The 23,041-nt window shown below is 37.7% G+C and overlaps 1 protein-coding gene across 3 annotated transcripts; it reads right to left on the minus strand.

Moving 5' to 3' along the window:
* Positions 1-21,943, minus strand: SLC35A3 (solute carrier family 35 member A3). 3 transcript variants are annotated; one of them, XM_057364332.1, is made up of 8 exons: positions 21,819-21,943; positions 11,965-12,169; positions 10,975-11,129; positions 10,761-10,883; positions 9,508-9,679; positions 7,650-7,768; positions 7,038-7,171; positions 1-5,046 (listed from the first exon to the last, which is right to left on the minus strand). In XM_057364332.1, the coding sequence occupies exons 2-8, from the start codon at positions 12,149-12,151 to the stop codon at positions 4,956-4,958; spliced, it is 981 nt and encodes a 326-aa protein (XP_057220315.1). In that variant the 5' UTR covers positions 12,152-12,169; positions 21,819-21,943; the 3' UTR covers positions 1-4,955. The 3 variants fall into 3 exon arrangements, with proteins under 3 accessions (XP_057220315.1, XP_057220312.1, XP_057220313.1); XM_057364329.1 differs by having other exon boundaries at positions 21,784-21,942; XM_057364330.1 differs by lacking the exon at positions 21,819-21,943 and adding an exon at positions 17,822-18,260.
* Positions 21,944-23,041: the final 1,098 nt, after the last annotated feature.

The raw sequence follows: 23,041 nt of genomic DNA on the forward strand, positions 1-23,041 counted from the left end.
TTTATGTCTGCTAAAATATGCATAAGGCAAGCCTCTCCTTTTAACAAAGCTCTCAAACAGTTTTTTAATAATATTCTTAATACAGTGCTTAATTTGGACTAGTTTMTTACTACAGAGGCAGTATCTACACATACAGAAGAAAAAATCAAAGTATTTTACCTCAGTAAGGATTAAAAAAAGGACTGTGTTAGGTCATGTAAGATGCATTCCAGTGTTCAGTAGTGTTATACCAAAAAAAMCACCTGTTTTCCAAATTGTCTGGAAAGACCATATATTAGAACTGTATTCAGTGTAATCAAAACCAAATATCAACATCAACATATAAAAACATAAGACTACCTCAAAAAGTTTGCTACGGTATTTGAATATATGATTTATATTTGGGCTTATATATTGACAATAAAGACAAAGTTAAAAAAAAAAAACCGAAAAAAATTATACTCATGGCAGCAAATACAAAYATATGCTTAGCATATGAGCAATTTTTACTGAGCTATAAATCATTCATGAAATGAACATGGCTAAATTCAGTCAGAACAATATGGAAGGTTGAAGGATGAGTTAATGTGTCATGTCTACTCTTGGATGCAATGTGCAGCAGACATTCAAGAACAAGCACTGAATGGCAAGTCAGGACAGGTTTTTTCTCTTCTAGAAAGAGTGATAAATTCAGTTGAGAAATATTTAGAAAAATTAAGAATTCAGCTGAACAGAATTTTGGACAGTAACTGAGGCAGATGATATAATCCAATCAATTCCATGTATTTTGTTGCATTTTGCCCTGCATTTTTCTTCAATAAAATGTCTTAATTCTAAATACCTAAAAACATATGATGAGCTTACCTGGAAAGAGCAGGATTCTCTAGTCTCTTCCTCTGGMAAATAATCAGCATTAAAAATGAAAAGAACAATTAAAACAAAAGCAAGGAAACACTACTTCAACTTTCTCATAGTAATACACCACCTTATGTAACGACACACTACACACATATTGTATAATATATTATAGATAATCAGTACCTTTCTAATACATTAAAATCCTCTTACTGTTTTTTAATAACTCATTCTTACAAAACGTAGATTTCACATATGAAAGGACATAATATCAACATAATATCCAGCAAGAAACATTGTTACCAGGAGGAAAATGAGCAACAAATTCAAAATTKGAAAATGACAATTGCTTTAATACAACAGAACATGCAGGGCTGATCAGAAATATTAAAGTATGAAAATTACTGACAACAAAATCCAGAAGAAATGCAATGTTTCATTTATCAATTAAAAAAAAATCAACAAAATCTATTACAGTATTTTGAATTACAGGCACAAAAATAAGTCAGAAACACAAAACACTACTAAAAGTCTGTGAGAGGCTTGTATGCGCATGAAACACAAGCAAAATGAGACTGTTTTTTCTTTTGGAGGAAAAACAAATAAACAGTTACTAAAAAGTTGYGGTAAAAATCCAAAGGTGTTATACTGTAGGAGCTGAACATTAATACACCCTTTACTGAAACAAATAAAAAGGGAGTTTTTCTTAAAGTTTGGCTAAAACAATGAAGTTGAATAAAACAATACAATTTTTGGATTTTTTTGAGAAAAAACATTACTGGGCACTTGTGGATTGTTTAGAAATACAATCTTGAAAAAGTTATCTTAGTTTACTAAAATCAAGTTTTTCACCACTGAACTGATTTWTTTTGCCTTGAAGATAGTCCTAAGTTTATTGTTATTTGACCATTTATCACGTATCTCAGAGATTCTCAAATAAAACTACCGAATATCCAAGCATTCAATAAATACTAGTATGTCCATTATATAAGTCTTGAAAAGAAATCACATAATTCAAGTTATTGCAAATAAATACCTAGCTATAACTTCTATAACTTCATAAATACTTAAATAAAAATCTGCTAAGGACAGGTTAGCCTCCTAAATATACAACTAAACTAACAAAACCACTGTCTAAAAGTAAGAAAAGTACTTCAGAAAGACAAGTTTACTTTACTTTTAGACTCATACAGAGTTTGCTTTTAGGGCAAACTCACAGCACACTATCCACTACTTCCTGAAGTTCTGTGCTAGCTATGCCTCTTTGGTTAGTTAATGAGTTACAGACTTACAACTACTTAAAAAAATTAAAATCCAAATACAAAAATATCTCAGTGAGAAAATGTGCATATGCTCTCTGATTGCAAAGCAATCAGTAAGCCCTCCTCAAATCCATTCTGATCTCATGAAACACGTGCTATCTCCCCTTGTCCTGAGTAACRCCTCAAAAAACGCCTTTCCTCAGCCTGCCAAAAGCTAAGGAAACACAGCTAAAAATGCAAATTCATTTTTCCTTTTCAGCAACAAGTCCATGAAGAGATCTATTCTTCTACCAGAAAGAATAATTGGACTGTCAAATGAAAGCATGGAAGCCACTGATTAACAGACAGGAGTTACTGATCCTTAGAACAGCAGAGTTTTCCAAAGCTGCATGCCATCCTATTCTAAAGCAAAGAGCACAAATTCCTGTTCTTTCCTTTAAACATCCTTACTGGCAAATATTGACAGGTGCACCCGAAACATTAAAACCAGGCTACATGTCACAGAGCTCCAGCCTAGTGGTGTTTATTTAGCCTATTTGGTCCCTTCCTGTACAACCGGCTTTGAAGTGCTCTCAACCTGTTCTTATGGTTTTTGGAGACTTTTCTTAGGAAAGTAACCAGCTCAATCACCTGAACATTTCCACTGCTGTGATGAATGAAATGAAAAGTATTATTGTGCAGGCCAAACTCCAACTGAGAGAYTCCCACCAACAATTCCCAGGTCATTTCAGAGCTGTGCAGTTCCCATTCTGCACTCAGCACCGTTGCGAGTCGCTGCTCTATGTACACATCTTACCTCATGCTGCACTGCACTGGGGAAATTGCTAAATGTGACTTCCCAAAGATTGTGCCATATCGAATGTTCCAGCTAAAATATTTAATATTAACATAGAATGCCCATTTAGATAGTTATGACCACCAAGTAGCAAAGTTCCTGCAATTACAATGCGCTGGGACAGATTCACAGTTCACAAAGCTAAGCAAGCCCTTGGCACAGCACAGACATTTCTTCAATGTCTTGCTCTGATAAGATAAACAAACAGAATGTTGATAAAACATGTAATTGCAAACAGAAGAAAAACACTATTTTTACTTGGCTGACACAAGTGGAATTCTTCCTTTCCTGTTTATGACACTTCATTAAGGAATCTCAGAGCACTCCTACAAAATCTCCTCATCAATCAGATAAGGTACTTTGGTAAACATTTGAAAACACCTTTCTCTGTAACATGTTTTCTTTAGCACAAGACAGAAGTGAGAAAGAGCATGAACGGGGTGGTGGTGGGGAACAAGGGAAATAAAGACGATTTTACTCGCCATTCCATTGGTAAGGGACTCCTGATGTGTTTTTGTATAAATACACCACACAAGTGTCACACAAGTCACCCAACATTAACATCCATTGTGAACAGTCTCCTGAAAACCAATTCTTTTTAAGACAGTTTTTTGTTTATTAGTTCCATAATTTTTTAGTGTTTCTGACTATATGCAAATACTTCAAGTGAAGTGTTCATAACAGTCTAATTGATCTAATCGCAGCACAGTTTCTTTGTAAAGTTTTTTTTGTTTAAAACGAACAACAGCATACTTTTATATTTACCTATTGCACAATTAATTGCTTTTTAATTWTGTTTCCTATTAAAGTAATTCCACTACTAGACTAAATAGCTCCAGAGAACCCATTTTGGTCTGTTGGCTCAAGGACTCCCAGAACAAAATAATAATTAAAAAAACCCATCTGCAACTCTAATTAAGCCATTACATAGATATACAGAAAAAGCCTTGAAGAGTTAATGAATAAACAACACTTGTTTAAAAAACACCTCTGTAATAAAGTACAGTACAGTATACAGATGCCATACCATAATATCTCCAGATGGTGCTGTAGGAGATAATGACATACCTTTAACTTGTTTTTTATAGGCTGTTTGATTTTTAAAATTGTGGTTTAAAAAAAATCTTCAGAGGCTATTTAAAGCATAAAAGCTACTCTTAAGATTCTACCAAAAAGTTGATTTATAATCAGTAAAATAACAAGAATGAACATTACATCTGAGCAAGCACCCATCATAACCCTACTCTTACTCCCAGGTGAGCGCAGTAGCCTCCAGCCGGTGTTCCCACAGTTATTCCATTTGTCACAACACTACAGGCTGATAAAGGCTGGAGAATTCCTCCCTTTGTGTACTTCAGTGAGAATGTTAGCATTCTTACAATAGTTTTATATAAGCAACAGAACTATAATATTATTATTTAATAACAGGTTTCTGTTATTAAATCAGCCTTCTAAAATATAAAAATATTTGATATTGTGAAAGTGTCTTTCAATCATATTTCAATTTTCACAGTTTTAATAAGGAATACCTAATTAGAACCATCACTTYAGAACTATGACGTTCAGCTCATTTCACGGAAATAGACAAACAGTTAAAAACATATTTACTAAGATTAAATAGAATCCAATCGCAAAAACATACAATCTGACAACGTTGTCATGTGCTCTTTCAAAGAGTGCATAGGACATATTTCTGCAGCAGTCAATACAGTAATTCTTTTGATGCAATCTCAGTCAAAGCTGTAAACATTCCTAATTGTAGTTTCTTGGAWACTTTTGGTTCCTTTCAAGTTTTTATTAGCAAGTTGCACTGGGCATTCCCCTGACATTTCCCCCCATCAGTTACAGACAGCATCATCCTCCACCTGTGACCCCTCTGGCTGTTCAGAACTACTCTTCAGCATTGCTTCAGGATGTTCAGGGCAGTCATCCTTCCCTTGCAATGCACAGTGACACTTTCCACAAGCCAGTGCTAGCAAGGCCCCAGTGCATGATCTCCAGAAGCAGGTTGATGAGGAAGTCTGCTATGCCTTAATGGGATTTCCAGCAGGTTTGGGATCATAACCGTACAGGAAAGTAGCTGCTATTACAAGGATGGCTCCGAAGAAAAAGACACTGAATAGAATAGCGACAAAAATAGAGTTTGTTTTAGTTGATGTAAATGATTTATGCAATACAAACAAAAGAAAGGACATTTTTCCATGAGGACAACAGGAAGATAAATTATATTTGTCCAATTTATAATGAACAAAATAATTCCTACATATTTATTTTAGAGAGATGCAGAAAGTTGTTGAAATAGGAATCTTGTAACTATGAACTAATGTATCATTACATTAACACATTCTGAAAATTAAAATTATACTTTCATGGAACAATTGTTAAAAGGAATCAGATCAATCCCTATTTGCATCATCTTTTTTCCCAAAGATGTGTGCGAAATGGAAGCAGGACCTGAAGAAAAGCAGCTACTGTGGTGACCCACCCYTTTTTAACATATTGTATACATCATGTTGTTGGAGCTGTGTTTGCTAAGAAGTCCAAAGTTCACATCAAAACAAATTACTGCTGCCCAAGAACCAGTTTGCAAGTCAGTAAAATCTAATTTTGGGCAGATACAGACAAATTTGTCTCGTGAAAACACAACAAAGGCATCTTTTCTATTGTGACATTTTGGCCTTYCAAGTTGTTTTGCTAGTTACAAGCCTGATACAAAATAACGAAAGCCAACAGACAATCAGTACACATTTTAGAAAAGAACCTTCTCATAGACATGACGATGTCGACAATTTTGATCTTCTCAATCAAATGCTAAAAAGCCTATGGTATATGACATGATAATCCTTCAAAGAATATATTCAGCCTATATTCAGGGATACATTCAGTTTTAGAACATGGCCCATTGCAACACATTAAAGCATTTAAGTACGTTACATCTATCACCCCAATCAAAATGTTTGTCGATGCGACAGAAACAATTACACAATTCCAGTTCAAATACATTGGTAGCACAAGCAAGGTACTAAAGATTAAGTTCGATTAACTCAAATTGATCAAGTTTTATTAAATGGGATGGCTTCATGTTCTGCATGCTGCTACTTGGCTCTATTCAATTTTCAGCATGTTTGCAGAAGCTGTTAAGTTACTTATTAATTTCCCATTTCACTACACAGAAATTATTAAAGCATTTTCTTCATTTGTTAAAATGGGACAAATATAGTCCACTTATAATTTAAGTTCAATGTCTTCCATCTCTTAAGTCTAAATAGTTGCTCTACTTCTTTTTTTGAATGTTTAAGTCAAGCCCTGATAATACAGAATCACAGAATGGGTAGGAATGGAAAGCACCACAGTATTGCAAATATATACTTCTAGATAAAAAGAAGTTTCTTTGTACCAGATACAAAAGTCATAAATATTAAAAATATTTCTATGCTATGAGTAGGTGTAACATATGCAAGGAGTGTCAGTCAATTACAAGCAAAATCCTATTACTATATGTGGAAGTGGGATTATTTCTTCTACCCTCCATAKATGAACATACACTGCCAAGATAAGCAGTGTTCTGAACCTACCCATGTACAAAACCTGTGGTACACGGAGCCACTACAGTCTGATTCCCAAAACATCAGGACACTGCACAGAGCCTACAAGAACAGACCAAGCACTTTCTTTCTCGGCTGTTTTCACTACTYAACACGGTGTTGCCGCTAGAAACAGCTCTGCCTTTGGGCTTCTGGGTGCCCTTGGGTAACTCAGGGCTGTAGAGCCACTTCCACGGGTGTGTGACCGCAGGTACCTCTGTGAGAGCCGCGGTGCGGGCGGCTGAAAGCAGCACAGAGGCGATGTCCCCGCGGTGTCCCTTGGTCCCGGCCCCGCGGCGCCAGAGGGCGCAGCGCACACGCCCGGGCGGCAACGGGCGGATCGGGACCGCCGGCAGCACCACTGCTAGCGAYGGATGAGGCTAAACTGATGTGCAAGCTGTACCTAAACATTCKGAAAGTGTGGCTTGGACGGGATTGCTTTTGTAATTTATTTTCGTAGTTACATCTGGTAAGCAGTAAGTTTTCAATCCTTTTTTAGCATACATGAAAAATAATTCTTACCTTGTAGGGACAAAATCTTGCAGCCAGAAATAGGAGATCAATGTTGACAGTATAATAGAGAGAGAAGTTGCAAATCCCTTTAAAATGTTGTCTGCATATTTTATAACAGCAGCAATCACCAGTCCTCCAAGAGCCTGGAAAAATAGTGAGGTTTGGATTCACAAACTGCTAACACCATGCACTTACTTTAGGAAAAGCTTTTGTCTGTGTTGAGGAGCAATATATTTATTTTATATTATGGATGTGCACTGTTGAAAATAAATATTGGAGGAGTAGTTCTTTCCTCTTTAAAGAAAATGTTGATCATATTATCACCATTAAATGCTTGTAGTCTACATTTATAGMCACAAGAGGAAAAGCATATATAGAGACAATTCTAAACATCACAAAATAAATAATGCTTACATGCTTTTAATTTGCACAATACTTCATCACATAGTTGCTATAAATTTTCCAGGCTTTCTTTAGAGGTTTATGCTAAAAATGATAGATCAGACTTTTGACTATAGAATTCTCATTAGCTTCAATGACATCCATTAGTTTCCCCAGTCATTTATAGAGGAGTAAATCCCCAAATGCCTTCACAGAAAAAAGCAACACAAGGTACCTCACCTGTAGAACAACCACCACCCAAGTAAGTTTRTTGTATCCTTGAAAAAATCCATTCTTTGACAGCTGTTCTCCATCATAAATGTAAACACCCATTAGTCCGAATATGCTACCAAAAAATCCTGAAAATACAAGACAGATATAAAAGCTTCAGGTGAAAAACATGCAAATGGATTCCTCATCCTTAAAGGCTGCTCACGTATTTCTGATTTTAAAATTAGACTGTCACTTGCAATATCATCACATCCAAATGCAATCAGTTTGCTGTTCTCTTTTAAAAGCTATTCTCCACACTTAAAGCAAGTTTTGATAGTTACCATTAAGATATCCTTATGTACTTATCTTCCATTGCTTTCTACCGGAATGGAGTGATTTTTATGGCATACAGCRTAATTCACTTCAATGCAATTTTAGTTTTCCTGAAACTAATCATAATTGAAGGCTGAAGTCACCCCATAATCTGGAGAGAAAATCAGGGAAAACACTCAGTGGAGGAGGTTTCTGACATAGCAGGAGCAGCAATTAGCAGCTTGCCAATTCAGACAAGGATCTTCCAAGTGGGATTCTCCTGAGCCAGTCTCAAACACAATGAATGTTTACTCGTAGAAAATAATGTCAAAAGCTGAAATTGAGAGACTATCAAGGTTTTAATTTGATGAGTATAGTCTTCTTTTATCAAATGGGAAAGCTTTCCCAATCCCTCAACCATGGCATAATATAAGCAGCTACTCTGTGACTGATGTCTGCTGTAATCGTGAGCAGCAAAGGGGGAGCATTTTTTTCTATTCCCTCCCTGTTTTCTCTTTAACTGAAACCTTTTATAATTAAAACATAGTAGTAGGAAAGTTAAGGAAAGAAATATGGGTTATTGACAAATTAATTAATTACAAAAGTACCCACACCATCTCCTGTTTTTACAGTACTGCACTACATTCCACCAGACTCAGTAACACAACTCTGAGCCACTAAATCRTCTCATGACTCTACATTGTGGATTTGATCACTGGTCCATTCTAAGTTACTGGAAAGGTCAAATTCTGCTCAACACATTCATTCAAATATGCCATAAATATTTATTACCTACAGGTGAAGACTAGAGGGACTCTTTTAAAGCAAGAAAGGCAACAATACGCTTTTTCTCTGTTGCAAAACAGGAACAAAAAGATTGTTGATGTCACATTTCCAACCCTATAAACTGCACAAGATTGCTTTGAAATGAGGGAAAACTCACTCAAGAACAGAGATCAACTGTGTGGCCATTAATATATAGGATCTAGAAGACCCAAGACTGCTTTGGAAATAGAAGATATTTTCTGATATCTGCACAGTAGGTAAAGGCATTAAAATAGTTAAGATGAATTGGTCTTTTGCATATATCTCTCCCCAGAGATTATAAAACACCTGAAAGACACTGACCTTTGTACTGAAATAACAATAACTCATTACCTCAGCTTTATTTAGAAACAAAGCAGATTTTATAGGTTAACACATTTAATAAAAAAAACTCCCTACCCAGGCACAAGAGAAAAAATATGTTAATTTTAAAACATCTTAAAACACTGACTTGGAAACATACTTTGTTTTAACATTCCTATATTCTCTAAGAAATAGTAAAATAAATTAGCTCAATTGACAGATTTTGTACAATTCTACAGATACTCTATTAACAAATTAAATCAAGAACTAGACTGAAGCCAGAAAGTAACTGCTGTAATTCCATCTAGCAGAGTTTTGCTTTAAAAATAACATTTATGGATCATACTAAAATGTTGRTGATATTTGTTATTTATACATTTATTTTGCACATTGATCTTAATTCTTCAGAATGCAAKATATCACAGATGATTAAAATTAAACTTACCAAGCTGAATGTTTCTGATCCACACAGACTGYTTAGTTTCTTTTAAGATTTTCTCAAAATAAACCCCAGCAAATCCACTGGAAAAGCACGCTATGAGAACTGCAATCAGGCCTACAAACTGCGATCCTGCTGAATGCTCCTTAGCAGGTGTTGCTTGAGAGTCTGAAGGCCACTGGATGTAAAAACAGTTAAACAAAATTCACTGATGGACCATGAGCATCTATAAAACACTATTTTTTTTCTACCAACAGTAAGAGTTACTAAATACAGACAATCACATGCTTGTAGAGTTTTGCATTTTGCACCATAAATACTTTTAAAAGTATGCAAAGCTATAATTTTTCTTTCTACATATTTGTAAGGAGAGAAATTATGCCTGAACTGAGAGAATACTCATGAATTTAAATAGGTGTAGGATTTATGTTTCATAAGCAAAACCTGTTTTTGAATCCTAGTTTGACTTGTCATGGTCATTCACAGCCACCCACTTGTGCCACCCAACAGCTGGTTACCTTACAAATATAAGCACAGTYAGAAAACTACTTACACCAGCTTTCCTTAAGATGGAATGAATTGTCTTTTTCATGTGCCCTTCTGGTGATTGTGCAGACCAGCTAAATTCTGCATTGTGCCTAATGCTTGCTGAATAAAACGCAATGCCATAGACAAAAACTTACKGAGGAGTCTGTTAAATACGAGCAGTGTTTTGTCCTCATTTTTTGTTACTGAATTTAATCACTGTATCTTTTTGCAAATCCTTAAGTTTTAAACCAAAAATTTCTAGGACATACTGAAGTCTGCTAAAAATTCTTAGAATAGTCTCTTATCCCATAGTCCTGCCCTGTGAAAACTATTAACTCTGGTACCTGCACTATTTAGAGCTGAGGCCAATGTTACTTTTTGAAATTTGCCATGCTGAAACCATACAGCCTGGGCTATCAGAGAAGATCTGTGAATTCCTAATGTCGGCAGAAATGTGCTAATAAACATTGCTATCATTATTACTTGCAGATTGCTTCAGAGGCCCTGTCACATTCTACAGTAGAGCACTGGGTTGCAGAAGAGGTGTTATCTTCTGCCTTTGAACCATTTCTGGTGTCCTCCAGACCTGGCCAGTTGTGATTCGTAGCTCCTGACTATACTCTGGTGCTCGTGTGCAGCTGGTAGAATCAGAAAGCTGGACAATCAGTAYAGAAATCCATGTTTCTTGAATAAACACATTAAAACCCCACCAACCACCTGCTMATATTTACCTGCACGAATGCCACTCCTGTCATCAATATTACCAGTGACAGCCACTGGTATACACCCAATTTCTTGCTCAACATGGACACAGAAAACAATGCTGTGGTGAGAATTTTCAGTTGGTATGTAACCTAGAASAACCAGAAACAATTACTACTACTGCTACTACCCCATAACATGGAGTATTTTTGAAACTTACAGAGAATTCCAAACATGCAATACCTGGTATGTGGCTGCATCTAAGTTTGACAACGCTACATATAGCAAGTTGTTCTGAAGAGTGTAAATTCCTGAAGGAATAGCAAGTTTAAGAGTTTCCATGGGTTTGTTAAGGATTTCATCATGTAGCACTCTGTTCAGAGTCCGTAAATTGCATTCTACCCAAAGAAACAGTAAAAGAAATAGACATTCACTTAAAGGGGTAAAAAAAAAGATAAACAGCAATGTTCTGTTCTTAAAATTGTTGCCTCTTTTTATAGCTATCACTATGCCAAGACCTGAAAATAATATCTATATTTGTTTGACCATAAGCCTTGTCTATGTAAGGAAAAAAGGCTGCAAGTGTCTTCTGGCAGCCTGGAGTATCAGAATGAAAACAACTATTCAAAATACTTTGAGTAAAACTTTTTGAATCCKTATCAATAACTTAATATAACAAGGAGTAACACCTAAAAAGTGCATATTTTGAATCCTACAGAGTCATCAATATTTATGCATAGACAATGACATTTCTAAGTTGCTGAAAATTAAGCAGAAATCAGATAGATTCAGTTTAAAATCTACAAAATAAGAACTGGAGTAAATTTGAATATACTTTTTTTTTTTTAGCTTTAAGCTATGATTCTGTAACAATGAAATTGCCTCCTCCCTTCTGTATCTGCTGTTTGTCATAGGTTTCTAAATTACTGCTCATGCTTTGGACACTTAAARCTTTGATTTTTTTCCTACTTTTACATACAGATTTCTTAAAATGCCTGAGCAGACACAAACTTTGAGATGTTAGCAAAAATTCATTCTTTCACTCCTCAGTATCCACATTCTCTTAAGGAAATATTAAGCAAGTATGATTATCATCTTCCCAAGACTATTTCTTACACAAGGAGAAGGGAAATGCTTTGTTGTATGCCTGTACTCACATGGCTGCTTTGCAGTTGCCACTACAATACAGCATATTGATTAGGAAAATTACTTGGTGCAAAATTTGACACATACTGCTGTCTTTGTAGACTAATAGAACACAGGCCAAAATCTTCAGAAGTTCAGCAATAACTACTGCAGTAGAGGACAAGTAACGAGGTCCTTCTTCTTTCAGTGTCCGAGAATAGCGCATGGTCAAGACTAAACTTGTGGTCTGAAAAACCAGGATGCCCAAGGAAAGGTACTTTAAATTGGCAGACATTTCTTGACTTTTTTCTTTCTGAAACAGAAAAGAAGAAACAAACCCAAAGGTAATATTGCAGATACTGGGAATCACATATTTCTTTATGTAGGTGAAGGCTGACAGGGTATTTTCAGGGTGAAGGTGTTTTCTGCTGTGATACAGCAGAATGCCCAGTGCTCCTGCTGCAATGAGCTGTTCCCAGACTGAAGTGATCTTCCCACTGTTCCAGCTCTCCCAAGGTCTGTCAGGTTGCRGTCTCTGCCTTGCCAGGTGGCACTGTGCCAGCAAAAGATGGGTGARAGCTGGGCTGCTTTACATGAGAATGAGAGGCATGCCTGGCAATGAAGGGAGAGTTGTGGGAAGGCAGAGCTGGGATGGAGGAGCTGCAGGGGAGGCAGCACTACACCTGCCCTGCTGATGATTATCCGGCTCAGAAAAAAATTAATCGAATATTCATGACTAAGTGACTACAACTATTTTCTCAGACTCCAAGCACAATATGACAAGGAAATTTAAAATCTTGCTGCTACTTAGAACATWACAAAATTTTGCTATTCATATAAAGAACTTCCATACATAGAAACTAATGCTTTTTATAAAAGATGGCCTTTTACTCCCTTCACTGCCCACTTATTCAAAAATAAAGGCGTTTTTTATAACACCGAAGTTAAATCAAATCAATAACTAGAAGTTTACAACTATGTTTACAAACTACAGAAAAACAGTAACAAGCCAAGACAATGAATGCGGTCCTCAATTTCAGAAATGTAGACATGGCACACTTATTGGGTGCAGATGGCAGAGCTGTCCCTGTGTTTTACACCTGCAGGCACACACCTTGTGACTCATTAACTATTCAGCTTTGTACACACTGCTCAAGGATGTGCTGGTACCTCTAAATATTTGTATGTGGAACTGAAGCTGTTTCTTGCTGACTGCATTTCTCCAGCTCAAGATGCATTTCACTGGTGTTTTTGCAGACATTTGGAGAGCTGTACTCTTCAAATATTTCTGACTTGTCTTTATCTTGTCTCTAAGCATTTATAGATTTTCTCCAGTCAAGTACTCAAAGTCAAATTATTACCTATATGACACTGACACTTAAAAGACATTACAGTAATCTGCAAACTGGTGTGAATTACCAACAGACACAAAGATATGAAGTACACACTTGTATTATACATACACAACAAAACCGTTCAACTAAAAAATCATGCTGTTGTAAAAACATTTATAAAAGCATACTGGCAAATAAGGAAGAAAAGGATGCCAGCATGCAGAAACTGAGGAAGAAACACAAGATTCCTTTAAGGAATCTTTAAAGGAGATATTTTTGTATGAACTATGATCTCATTTGACTTCTGAAGAAACAAATACTAAAGATGCAACTGCACTGAACAACATGAATCAGACAGWAATATAAAGTATGAAAGAGAAGAAAAGTGCAGACAATATTCAAGACTTGCTGTTTTCCACTGRTTCTGGTGGAATACTCCATTAAATGAGGATGTTAACTGTGGAATTATGCATCCCCAACAACAAAATTAAGATGATCTGTTAGCTGAAGAACAACAACTTTGTAGAATAAATTTGCTACAGCTGAGAACAAGGAGCAGTAAGGAGTAAGGACTAGTTCCTGCAAAGGGATGAAGAAGTGACATGTACATTCAGAGACCATGCTTTCTGGAGAAATACCAGCAACACAAAGAAGACAGGAGAAAAAGGGAATGGAAATTAAAACCTACTGCGAGAAAATAGAGAACTCGATTTCACTAAGAGGCCTACCTATAACACTGGAGAAAACTGACATTTATGTGAACCAACTAGAACAAACAATTTCTTTCACCTTTCTTTCCATCTACCTCATATTGTAGTATTGAGACTTGAAAAACTGGAAATAAAGAGCAATATATTTTTAAGATAAAAACCACTGAATTTCATGAAAGCTCATCTACAGATAAATAAGCTTTTAAACTTTTTGGTTTTCAATTTTCAAAATGCTTCTGAACAAATTACAGATAAATGCAAACACATATATCCCTCCTGACTTGGACCCAAGTTTTTACAYTCTGTCAGCCTGTGAAGCGACAAAGGATTTTACAAATGTTAAAAAATTATCAGATATCAATTCTGTAACCTTCAAAACAGGTCATAATATTAAAAATAATGTTCACATTAATTTTTTTTTGCTGAAATRCAACCATCTACTTTTGAAGCAGCTTAAGGTGTAATTTTTAAAGTAAAACAGTATGCTGTTTATGAGCAAGTACCAAAGCAATCAGCATGAAAATAAACCTCCAAGCACAACAGTTTGATAAGCCCATCAGCACAGCCATAAAGAATACATACCACATTATTATCTTGAACTTCTGTCYTGTTTTCCTCAGTAGTCATGATAAAAAAGGGAACTTCCCCCAGACAATGTATCCCAAAAAGGCACCAGTAGCAGGAAGCATTTCCTTACCTAAGTCACTAATGCACTTTCAAAGTTTTAAAAGTTCACACAAAATGGAATCTAAGTGTCCAATGTGATAGCTGAAATAAGGATACTTGTTAAAAGTTGTCCCGGCAGTGGTCAACAAGACAGGCTTGTAGACAGCAAGTGTGGGAAGTCTCATGCTGTACTTACAAGCTGGTTCACAGAGCAGGAACTAARGCCCTGAAACATATGTATACCAATAATACAACCACTCTCTCCAAAGCACACACATCTTATCAACTCTCCTGGTCCTTTCTCCTTTCTTTAAAAGAGCGGCTTATCAGCTCACAGACCTCTGTGCAAACTGGGAACAGGATCCAGAAAAGGAGCAAAGTATTGAACTTTAAACAGCTGGGATGCCTTCAACTGCAGTTTCAGCGCAGCTTCAGATTTACAGGTGACTAGCAGAGGTSTAACTGCTCACTTGTAGCCATGGGCTCCTGCAATCCTCACAGCAACAGACTGAGCAGTCACAGAACAAATGAATTATTGTCTTCAGCAACARCCCACACTTTGATTGTCTTAAACTAATAATGATATTGAAATTCCCAATGCATTTCTTGTACAGAGTTACAAATTAGATTTCTTACTGGCTTTGGATGCACTACTTGGTAGTCTGCAGGATGTACCTATTKGAAAATTTAGATTTAGGTTTGCCAATTCAAAGACTGGAAACTGAGTGGTCACATGAACTCTGTCTTTTGAACTGTGGACTACAGTGAGATGTGCTAGGACCGGCAGTTCACTGACTGTAACACTAAATAACCCACCGCATTACTCTTTTCTTCTGTTAGTTTATGTTAAAACAAAATGTTAAAAAGTTTATGTTAAAAAGTTTATGTTAAAAAGCCAGCCGCTTCTGCGTCATTTCTTCCTTGTGCCATGGACACACCCTGCAGCCACACAGAGGGCAGCTCCACACAGAGCCAATATGCAGGAAGCCAAGATGGGATTTACAGCCACACAAAAGTGGAGTTCAGTACACACAGGTGGATAAAATGCAGGTGGACACTATGTAAAGAGCTGTTCTCCTTGAAAGTAAAAAGGGGAAGAACCCTGGAAAAGTTTTCAGAAGACAAACCAAAGCAGAGAAATCTATACAGGAAGTAATAATTTCAGCTCAAAGTACCATACTGTGCAAAATCTAAAGAATAACTCCTCAAAGGAAGCAGATTTTTTAAAGTAGAAAATCACATATTTCCATCCCATAATATTCATTAATAGATTTGTGACTTGCAGATTTTCATCTCCCTCTGTCATACTTCCAATGCAGGCTAAAATTTAGTATTTTACGTTTTATTTTTATTTCATCCCTACACTTTTCCTTCTGAAATACTGGTAAATTCTAGTGTTTATAGATGAAATCAGGCCATAATCAATTTGATTTAAGAACAGCACACATCCCATAGAAGTTTTTATTTTCCTCTTTCCATTCTTAACAAAATTCACTGATATTAATCAGGGTTTAATGCAGAGCAATAAGATCACAGGACTTTTTGTAACCTTAAGATTTTGTCTTTTAAAGATCTGATGGTATAAACTTCTGARTTTTTCAGCTGCTAAGTATCTACCATTGCAAAATCCTGTGCAAAATTAAGCATTTGTTTATGAACTGATTCTATTCTTGAGTTTGTAGGACTCAAAATCCCACAGAACCACAGGGCGTATCAGAGAAAATGTATATAAAAAACCCCAAGCATCCAATGTTATCTGAAGAAGTATAAGACAGCCCAAAACAAAAAAAAATAACAGTAAATTCCAGTAAGTCTCATATAAAAGAGACGAGTAGGTTAAATTCATCAAAAGATCTGACAAAAATAACCTCCACTGGCAACTATTTCTTTATTCCTCCATACTCTGTCACAAGTAAAGTTTAATTTAAAAAAAGAAAAATAAACTACAATCATGCTCCAAATCTTCACAGTGAAGTCATTACATGAATTAAATTCCTTCCAGCCTAGCTGTGAAATGTTTTCACTGCTGACAGTCTTTTAGAGTAAAAAAGCCAAGTTACAGGAGTTATTTTTCTTAGCTCTTATTCCATTTTATGATTAATCAGATAAAAGGCATTTGTGTATCACTTAAAATGCAAAGCCAAACACAGAAGTAGACAACCAGCCTCAAAACTGGCAATGGCAAAGTTTAAATTTTCTGTGCCACTACACCAAATTCTCCATATGGGATCTGCTAGAAAATAAACACTGATTGAGTCTGCTTTATGTGAAAAAAAAGGAAAGTAAAGTACACTGTGTCACTCCAGTGGTACAGGTACGAACACACTTTCCGGGCATTCGATTTGAAAGCAGGATAACAGATTAAAGAAACAGGATGGTGTTCTCATATTTCTCCAATTTAATATGAACCTASTGCTGATGTTACACCTGTACAAATATAATAAGCTGTCAACAAAGGAAAAGCACAATTGGAAGGTGGAGTAAGAGCTAACTCACACAACCTGAAGAACCTATTTTTATAAGACTTCTTTCTATGGTTTTCTTATTCTCTACATGCATTTCCCTCTTCCCTCTTAGTGGATAACACACTAGGAACATCATTTACTGCAACAAAACCACATTCCTCAGAGGAAAGTACTACTCTATAAATATTCTTTTTCTTTGGAGTRAATATAGCTTTGTTTTTACCAGAAGTAGTATCTAATACAGCAAATACTTCAAGTATAGAAATAAATGGAAGGAAGGAACCTAATGAAATTCAACAAGGCCAAGTACAAGGGCCTGGACATGGACTGGGGTAATTCAGGAACAAGCTGCCCAAAGAGCTGAAGAAACTCCATCAGTCTAAGTGTTCAAATATTCCACATGGTACAGAGGGTGCACAGGCCTTTCCAAATCTAGTTAAGTGTTGCTGAASAGGGTTCTGAAGTAGATTTTACATACATACGAATAATTTAACTGCCATATTTGGACTGCCGTAATTTGACAATACATTTTTTTCTCCCCTCACCACCACAAGATGCAATCTGTTATGTCACTGTAATTTTAGCAATGCATATCCTAAATATTTCTAATAATCTTAAACCTTGCATTTCTCACTAAAATATCACTATGYTTTCCATTTTCCTCATACAGTAAACAGGTTTCTTATTGGTCCCTGCCAAAATTTATCTACAATTGTCAGCTGTTCCTCCCCAAGTACATGGCACTTTTCAACTAAATCAGTGCAAATCACTTCATAATTTTTAGACTTACCTTATTTTTTCTTCTGTTTTCCAGTTTTTTACCCATTTTTTCTTGCTGGAGACACTATAAAGAACACTAAGTATACTATGAAAAAAACCAAAACTGTGTTTCTCTTAGAGCTTGTACACTTCTGAAGAAGCGTGGTTAAAAGCAAATCTTCTAACAAAGCTTTTTCCTTATTCTTCTAGCAGAAATGAGGAACAAAGGTTTTTTTCACATGAAGGTTTCCTTCAGGCAGTATTTCCAATTTCTCCATTTACATAAAAAATTCTTAACTAGTGAAAAGAATTAAGAACACAACTGCATTCAAATAATATGTGTAAGACAAGGATATCARGTAGAACACGGTAGATCACTGGTGGACCTTGCTCCCGCAACGTCATCTTACTCTCTAGGCATAATTGTGTGCTAGTTTTGGCTGGGTTAGAGTTCATTTTCTTCAGATGAGCTGTTAGGGAGCTGTGTTTGGGATCTGTGATTTTTGCTGAAAAGCATTAACAACACATGAAAGTTTCTATTATTGCTGAGCAGGGCTTACACTTTTCTGCCTCCACCCCACCAGCGAAAAGGCTGGCAGTGCACAGAAACTTGGGAGGAGGCACGTGACCACGGGGATATGTCAGACCATATGGAGTCATGCTCAGTACACAGAGCTGGCAGAAGAAGGAAGAAGGTTCAAGGTGATGCTGTCTTCACTGTTACACAGAATGGAACTCTGTCTTTCTGGAGATGCCTGAACATCTGCCTGCCCATGGAACGTGGTAAAAGAATTGTTTGGTTTGCTTTGCTTGCATGTGCAGCTTTTGCTTTACCTACCAAACTGTCTATGTCTCTTACCCACGAATTTTCTTTTACCCTTCTTTCTGATTGTCTCCCCCATCCCATCAGGAGGGAGTGAGCAAGTGGCTGTGTGATGCTTAGTTGCCAGCTRAGGTTAAATCACAACTCTTGGCCATTTTAAAATCATGCAGATGGTTTCTAAAACAGGTAAGTGCACTTAGGTACRGAGCAGTTATACATTAAATGGTAACTGTTAAAGATCAACCAAAGATTTCTTCTCAACTTTGCTCTAAAACTTTGGCTTCTGCTGAAGATAGTGGAGGCTGTATCAGTGATTCACCAKCCATATATCACTCAACCAGCAAATTCTATCAATCTCTAACAAAGGGAATGCAATTACATATTAACTATTAACTAAAGTCCAATTTCMGAGAATGCTATAAATTGCTTGATACTCAGGTAAGGTTTTCTTAGAGGCTGACAGAAAACTGTACAGACAGGGAATCTGGGTGAGTGTTTTTATGAGCTCCTAAAGGTTTTCCATTAGTTTCTTTCTTTTTTTTGGGAAAAAAATAACCATTGTAATCTATGCATAACCATTTTCTATGAGAAAAAATAACCATTGTAATCTATGCATAAGGCAGGAAGAGTAAAGCACTGCGAGTCTTAAAATGTGAAATTTGTGGCTAAGTGCTCTTTAAGCCCACCAGCTTTACTCTTAAAACCAAACYTAAGATTCCAGAGATCATATTTTTTTGACTGATGAAAATTTGTTTTGATTCTATACAAATCAGATATTGAGTATAAATATTCAGGATTCAGGAAATTCAGGCCCTCATTGAGCTAAATGTTAACAGCAGCATTTCTTGTAAGATGAAGCCTTCAACTCTGCCCAGTAGTGCAATAGTTTTATATTGACATAACAGTCATTAAGCCAAACTCTGCCTGCCAGCACAGAAATTTGATACAAGCTGCCTGAACTGCCCCTAGTTTTCACAGTACATACACTGTGTTCATTGTATAGATCACAGTAYAGATAGAACCCAAACCCAGCAGCCACATGCAGACCCTGGGACCAGAGAGACATTCAGTTCTCAGTTTTAGTTCACTGCCCATCCCTCCTCAAGCATACAGGAATGCAGTGCCATGAACTAAAGGACTGCTGGAATGCAGTTCCTGCAGATGTATCAAGCCAATGAAGGAGCTTGATTTAAGCTGCTGAAAACTGAACATTGAATCCAGCTGAGGTTCAGCTATGGCTTACACTTACACTATTTATGAATCACGAATCAAATCTGGGCACTCAAGGCAACACGGTGTGTCAAACACCTCAGTCAAGGTGACCTACTTGGAGTAGAGTACTACAAACTGGATCCTACAGTGAAAATCATTCAGTAGGCACTGCAGAGCGCTAGTAATTACAAATAAAATTAGACAGCTGAACAGATGAAGGGGTATAAATATAAGACAAGGTTCAGAAATCCAGTGGCAAAATCCTAAACTCCCAATCATCTGACATTATCATACCAGATCCTAAGAAGTACACATGTTAAAAGAATCTCTCCTTCCTTCAGAGACATCCACCATTGCTGTGATCCAGCTGTGCAGCCTCCTGAGTTCCAGCAAAGGCATGGAGCCTGCACAAGCAGCATGAATATGGTATGAACTGAAGAATAAGCCCAGGTAGCAAACAGTTCAAGAATAATATGAGCAATAACTGTGCCTAGCAAGCCTGTCCCAAAGATCAAGATGTGTTGTCCTCACCGAACACTGCCAAATCCGGAACTGTTTTAAGAGAACATGCAACTTGAATTCAACAGGTACTTGGCTCAGATGATCCCTGCCTTCTTCTTGTTATTGCCAACAATAGTGTAACCTGAATAAGGAATTAGGCTGCGTAGGCAGCYGTAGGATTGTTAAAGGCAGAGTTACTCCTAACAACACATTGCTCTAAAGAAAGCAAATTTATACTTACTAGAACCAGTCTTTCCCCAAACCAGTATTTTTGCTACACATACTACTTCTACAAACCAGAACATTATGCATCCCAATGGACCCTTATCTCTCAGAACTGTGATTTTTAATCACAAGTTCTTACAATGCCTAACCATGTACAAGGGAATCATGAGATACAGCTTCCAGAGGGAGAGCTTATTGTAAATCACTTTCCCCACAACAGTCATCCCCTCAAACTCACCCTGTGGCCTCTAGCACAACTCAGTGTGCACACTGATAAGTCAGGTACAGTGYCTAGGGTGAGAGCCAACCCCACTGTTTTTGGGAAAAGCAGTCCATAACCTAATATCAATTCTAAGACCCTGTCATTCTGCACATATGCTCTTTGAAAAGCAAAGATTGTCTTAGATCTCAATCCTCCTGTGTAGAGGCCACAGTAAAAAACAAAACCTCCCACTGTGGTGCTCACTCAGTTTTAGAAAGTTTATTGCATCTGTTCTTTATGTCCCAAATAACACATCCCTCTGCTGCTGCAAGCTGTGTCAGTCTTCTTCACCTAATAATTCCCTTAAAATATTTTATCTAGAATCCAAGTCTTCCTCATGCTGGTTTAAAACATAGTTTATAGGATTTAATAAAATGAAACAATTTGGGGTACCTTCTGATATTTATCTTTTACCTTTCAGTTTATTCCATAATATGCATTATTACATTTGCTATCTCTATATCCTCTGAGTTTCTGCTTAATCCATAATTGCTGTACTGTTAGAGCATTTCACATTTCAAAAACTTGGTATAAAATTGTGATACCATGAAAATACTTGTAAAATGTGCATTTCTGTGAACTTTACATGCAGCACCACGTCACRCATAGTGAGCATCTTCTCAGCAGAGCACCAGCAGCCCAGCAAGGGAGTGACAACCTCAGCAGCACAGATACAGCTCTGGCCAAATCCGTGCCCCTTCCCAACTTCACACACAGCCACTTCCCCACAGCAACTGCAACTTCACCCTCTCCTCCCTCTTCCCCAAACCACCCCATTTCCAGACATTTCTCTCGGTGTCTCTTCAATCCCACCCCTTTCCTCCCCAGCCTGCCCCCACAGAGCCGCTTCCCGCCCCATTCAGCAGCCCCAAGGTGTCCCCGCCAGCACAGGCCTCCCCGGGGCCGCCTCCCTCCCGCACAGCCCCGCAGCGCTCCCCGCGGGCCGGCCCCAGCCGGGCTCTGCTCCCACCTGCGCTCCGCCCGGCGGCCCCGCTCCCCGCTCACCGCCGGCCCCGCTCGGCTCGCTCCGCCGCCCGGTGCTTCCGGGAGCCGCGGTCCCGTCCCGCAAAGGCTCCGGCTGCAGCCGAGCCCCGCCCGCTCCGTTCCCAGGGCCGCGGCTGCAGCGAGAGCCGGCAGCAGCCGGGCGGGCTCCGGGCCGGGCCCCGGGCAGGGCCTGGGGTTGTCGCCGCATGAGGGGCAGCGGCGCGGGGCACGGGCGGGTCCCTGAGCCCCTTCCACAAGAGCTGAGAGCGGCACGGCCCGAGTTCCGCCCAAACCATCAACGGGAGCTTTTGCAGTCTCTGACACGAGCGTTTTGTATGAAACCCATCACAAATTTATTAGAGAATAGCAGGGCTTTTTCGAATTAAGGTACGGACCTCAAACAGAACATGACTGTGTTGTCCGAAGAACCAAATTCTTTACCAATGAAGGCATGACTTTATGCTTCAATTACAGGTTGATTTACCGATGACTGGCAAAGGGTAGTGCTGCACATCAAAACCGGGTGAAATCCTGGCCCCGCGGAAGTTGGTAGGCGAACTGGAATGGAAACCTCTTCCACYAATTACAATTGTAAACCGTGAGTGAAAAACACACTACTAATAATGGTAATTTCAATAGCASGTGCATGTTCAGTAGTACATTCATTAGGAGTATGCTTTAGGTGAATGCACTTTGTTAACATCAAACAGAAGGTGGCTCTGAGAACTCCACAASAGTTTGCTGCAAGGTGTGAAACTGCTCCTGAACTCAAAAAATGGTCCATGGTATTTCAGGGACCACACTGATGTACCTGCTTGCAGATATCCACGTCACTCACAAAATTAAACTTTCAGATAGATGAGGTATCCCAGATTAGACTAAATACTTGGGAAAAGGRAGCCAAGACACTATCAGTTTTATGAGTTTAATTAACTTTTCCTTTCTTCCCAAGGAAAAAGGCTTTCTTTTTCAGCAGCTTTTAGTTTATCAGCCTAATCTGGAGTACATTTGCTTCATATGCTTCTCKACAGAGCTCTAGGTATTTGCAGTCRGTTTGAATGGAGTTTATAATGTMTTTGAGCTGTTTCAGTTTTCTAATGAATAAACTTTAATTAACCCAAAAAAAATTAAGTCCTGTGGAATATTCTTTTTTGTTCCTTTGCAATCTCTATGTTGAATTTGAATTTAATTACAGAAGAGAAAAAACAATACTCTGATACTATTTCAGCATCTTTTCTTCTGTC

Source organism: Malurus melanocephalus, unplaced genomic scaffold (genome assembly GCF_030028575.1).
Source record: "Malurus melanocephalus ecotype Western Australia unplaced genomic scaffold, MMel_1.1 scaffold_37, whole genome shotgun sequence".
Lineage (NCBI taxonomy): Eukaryota > Metazoa > Chordata > Aves > Passeriformes > Maluridae > Malurus > Malurus melanocephalus.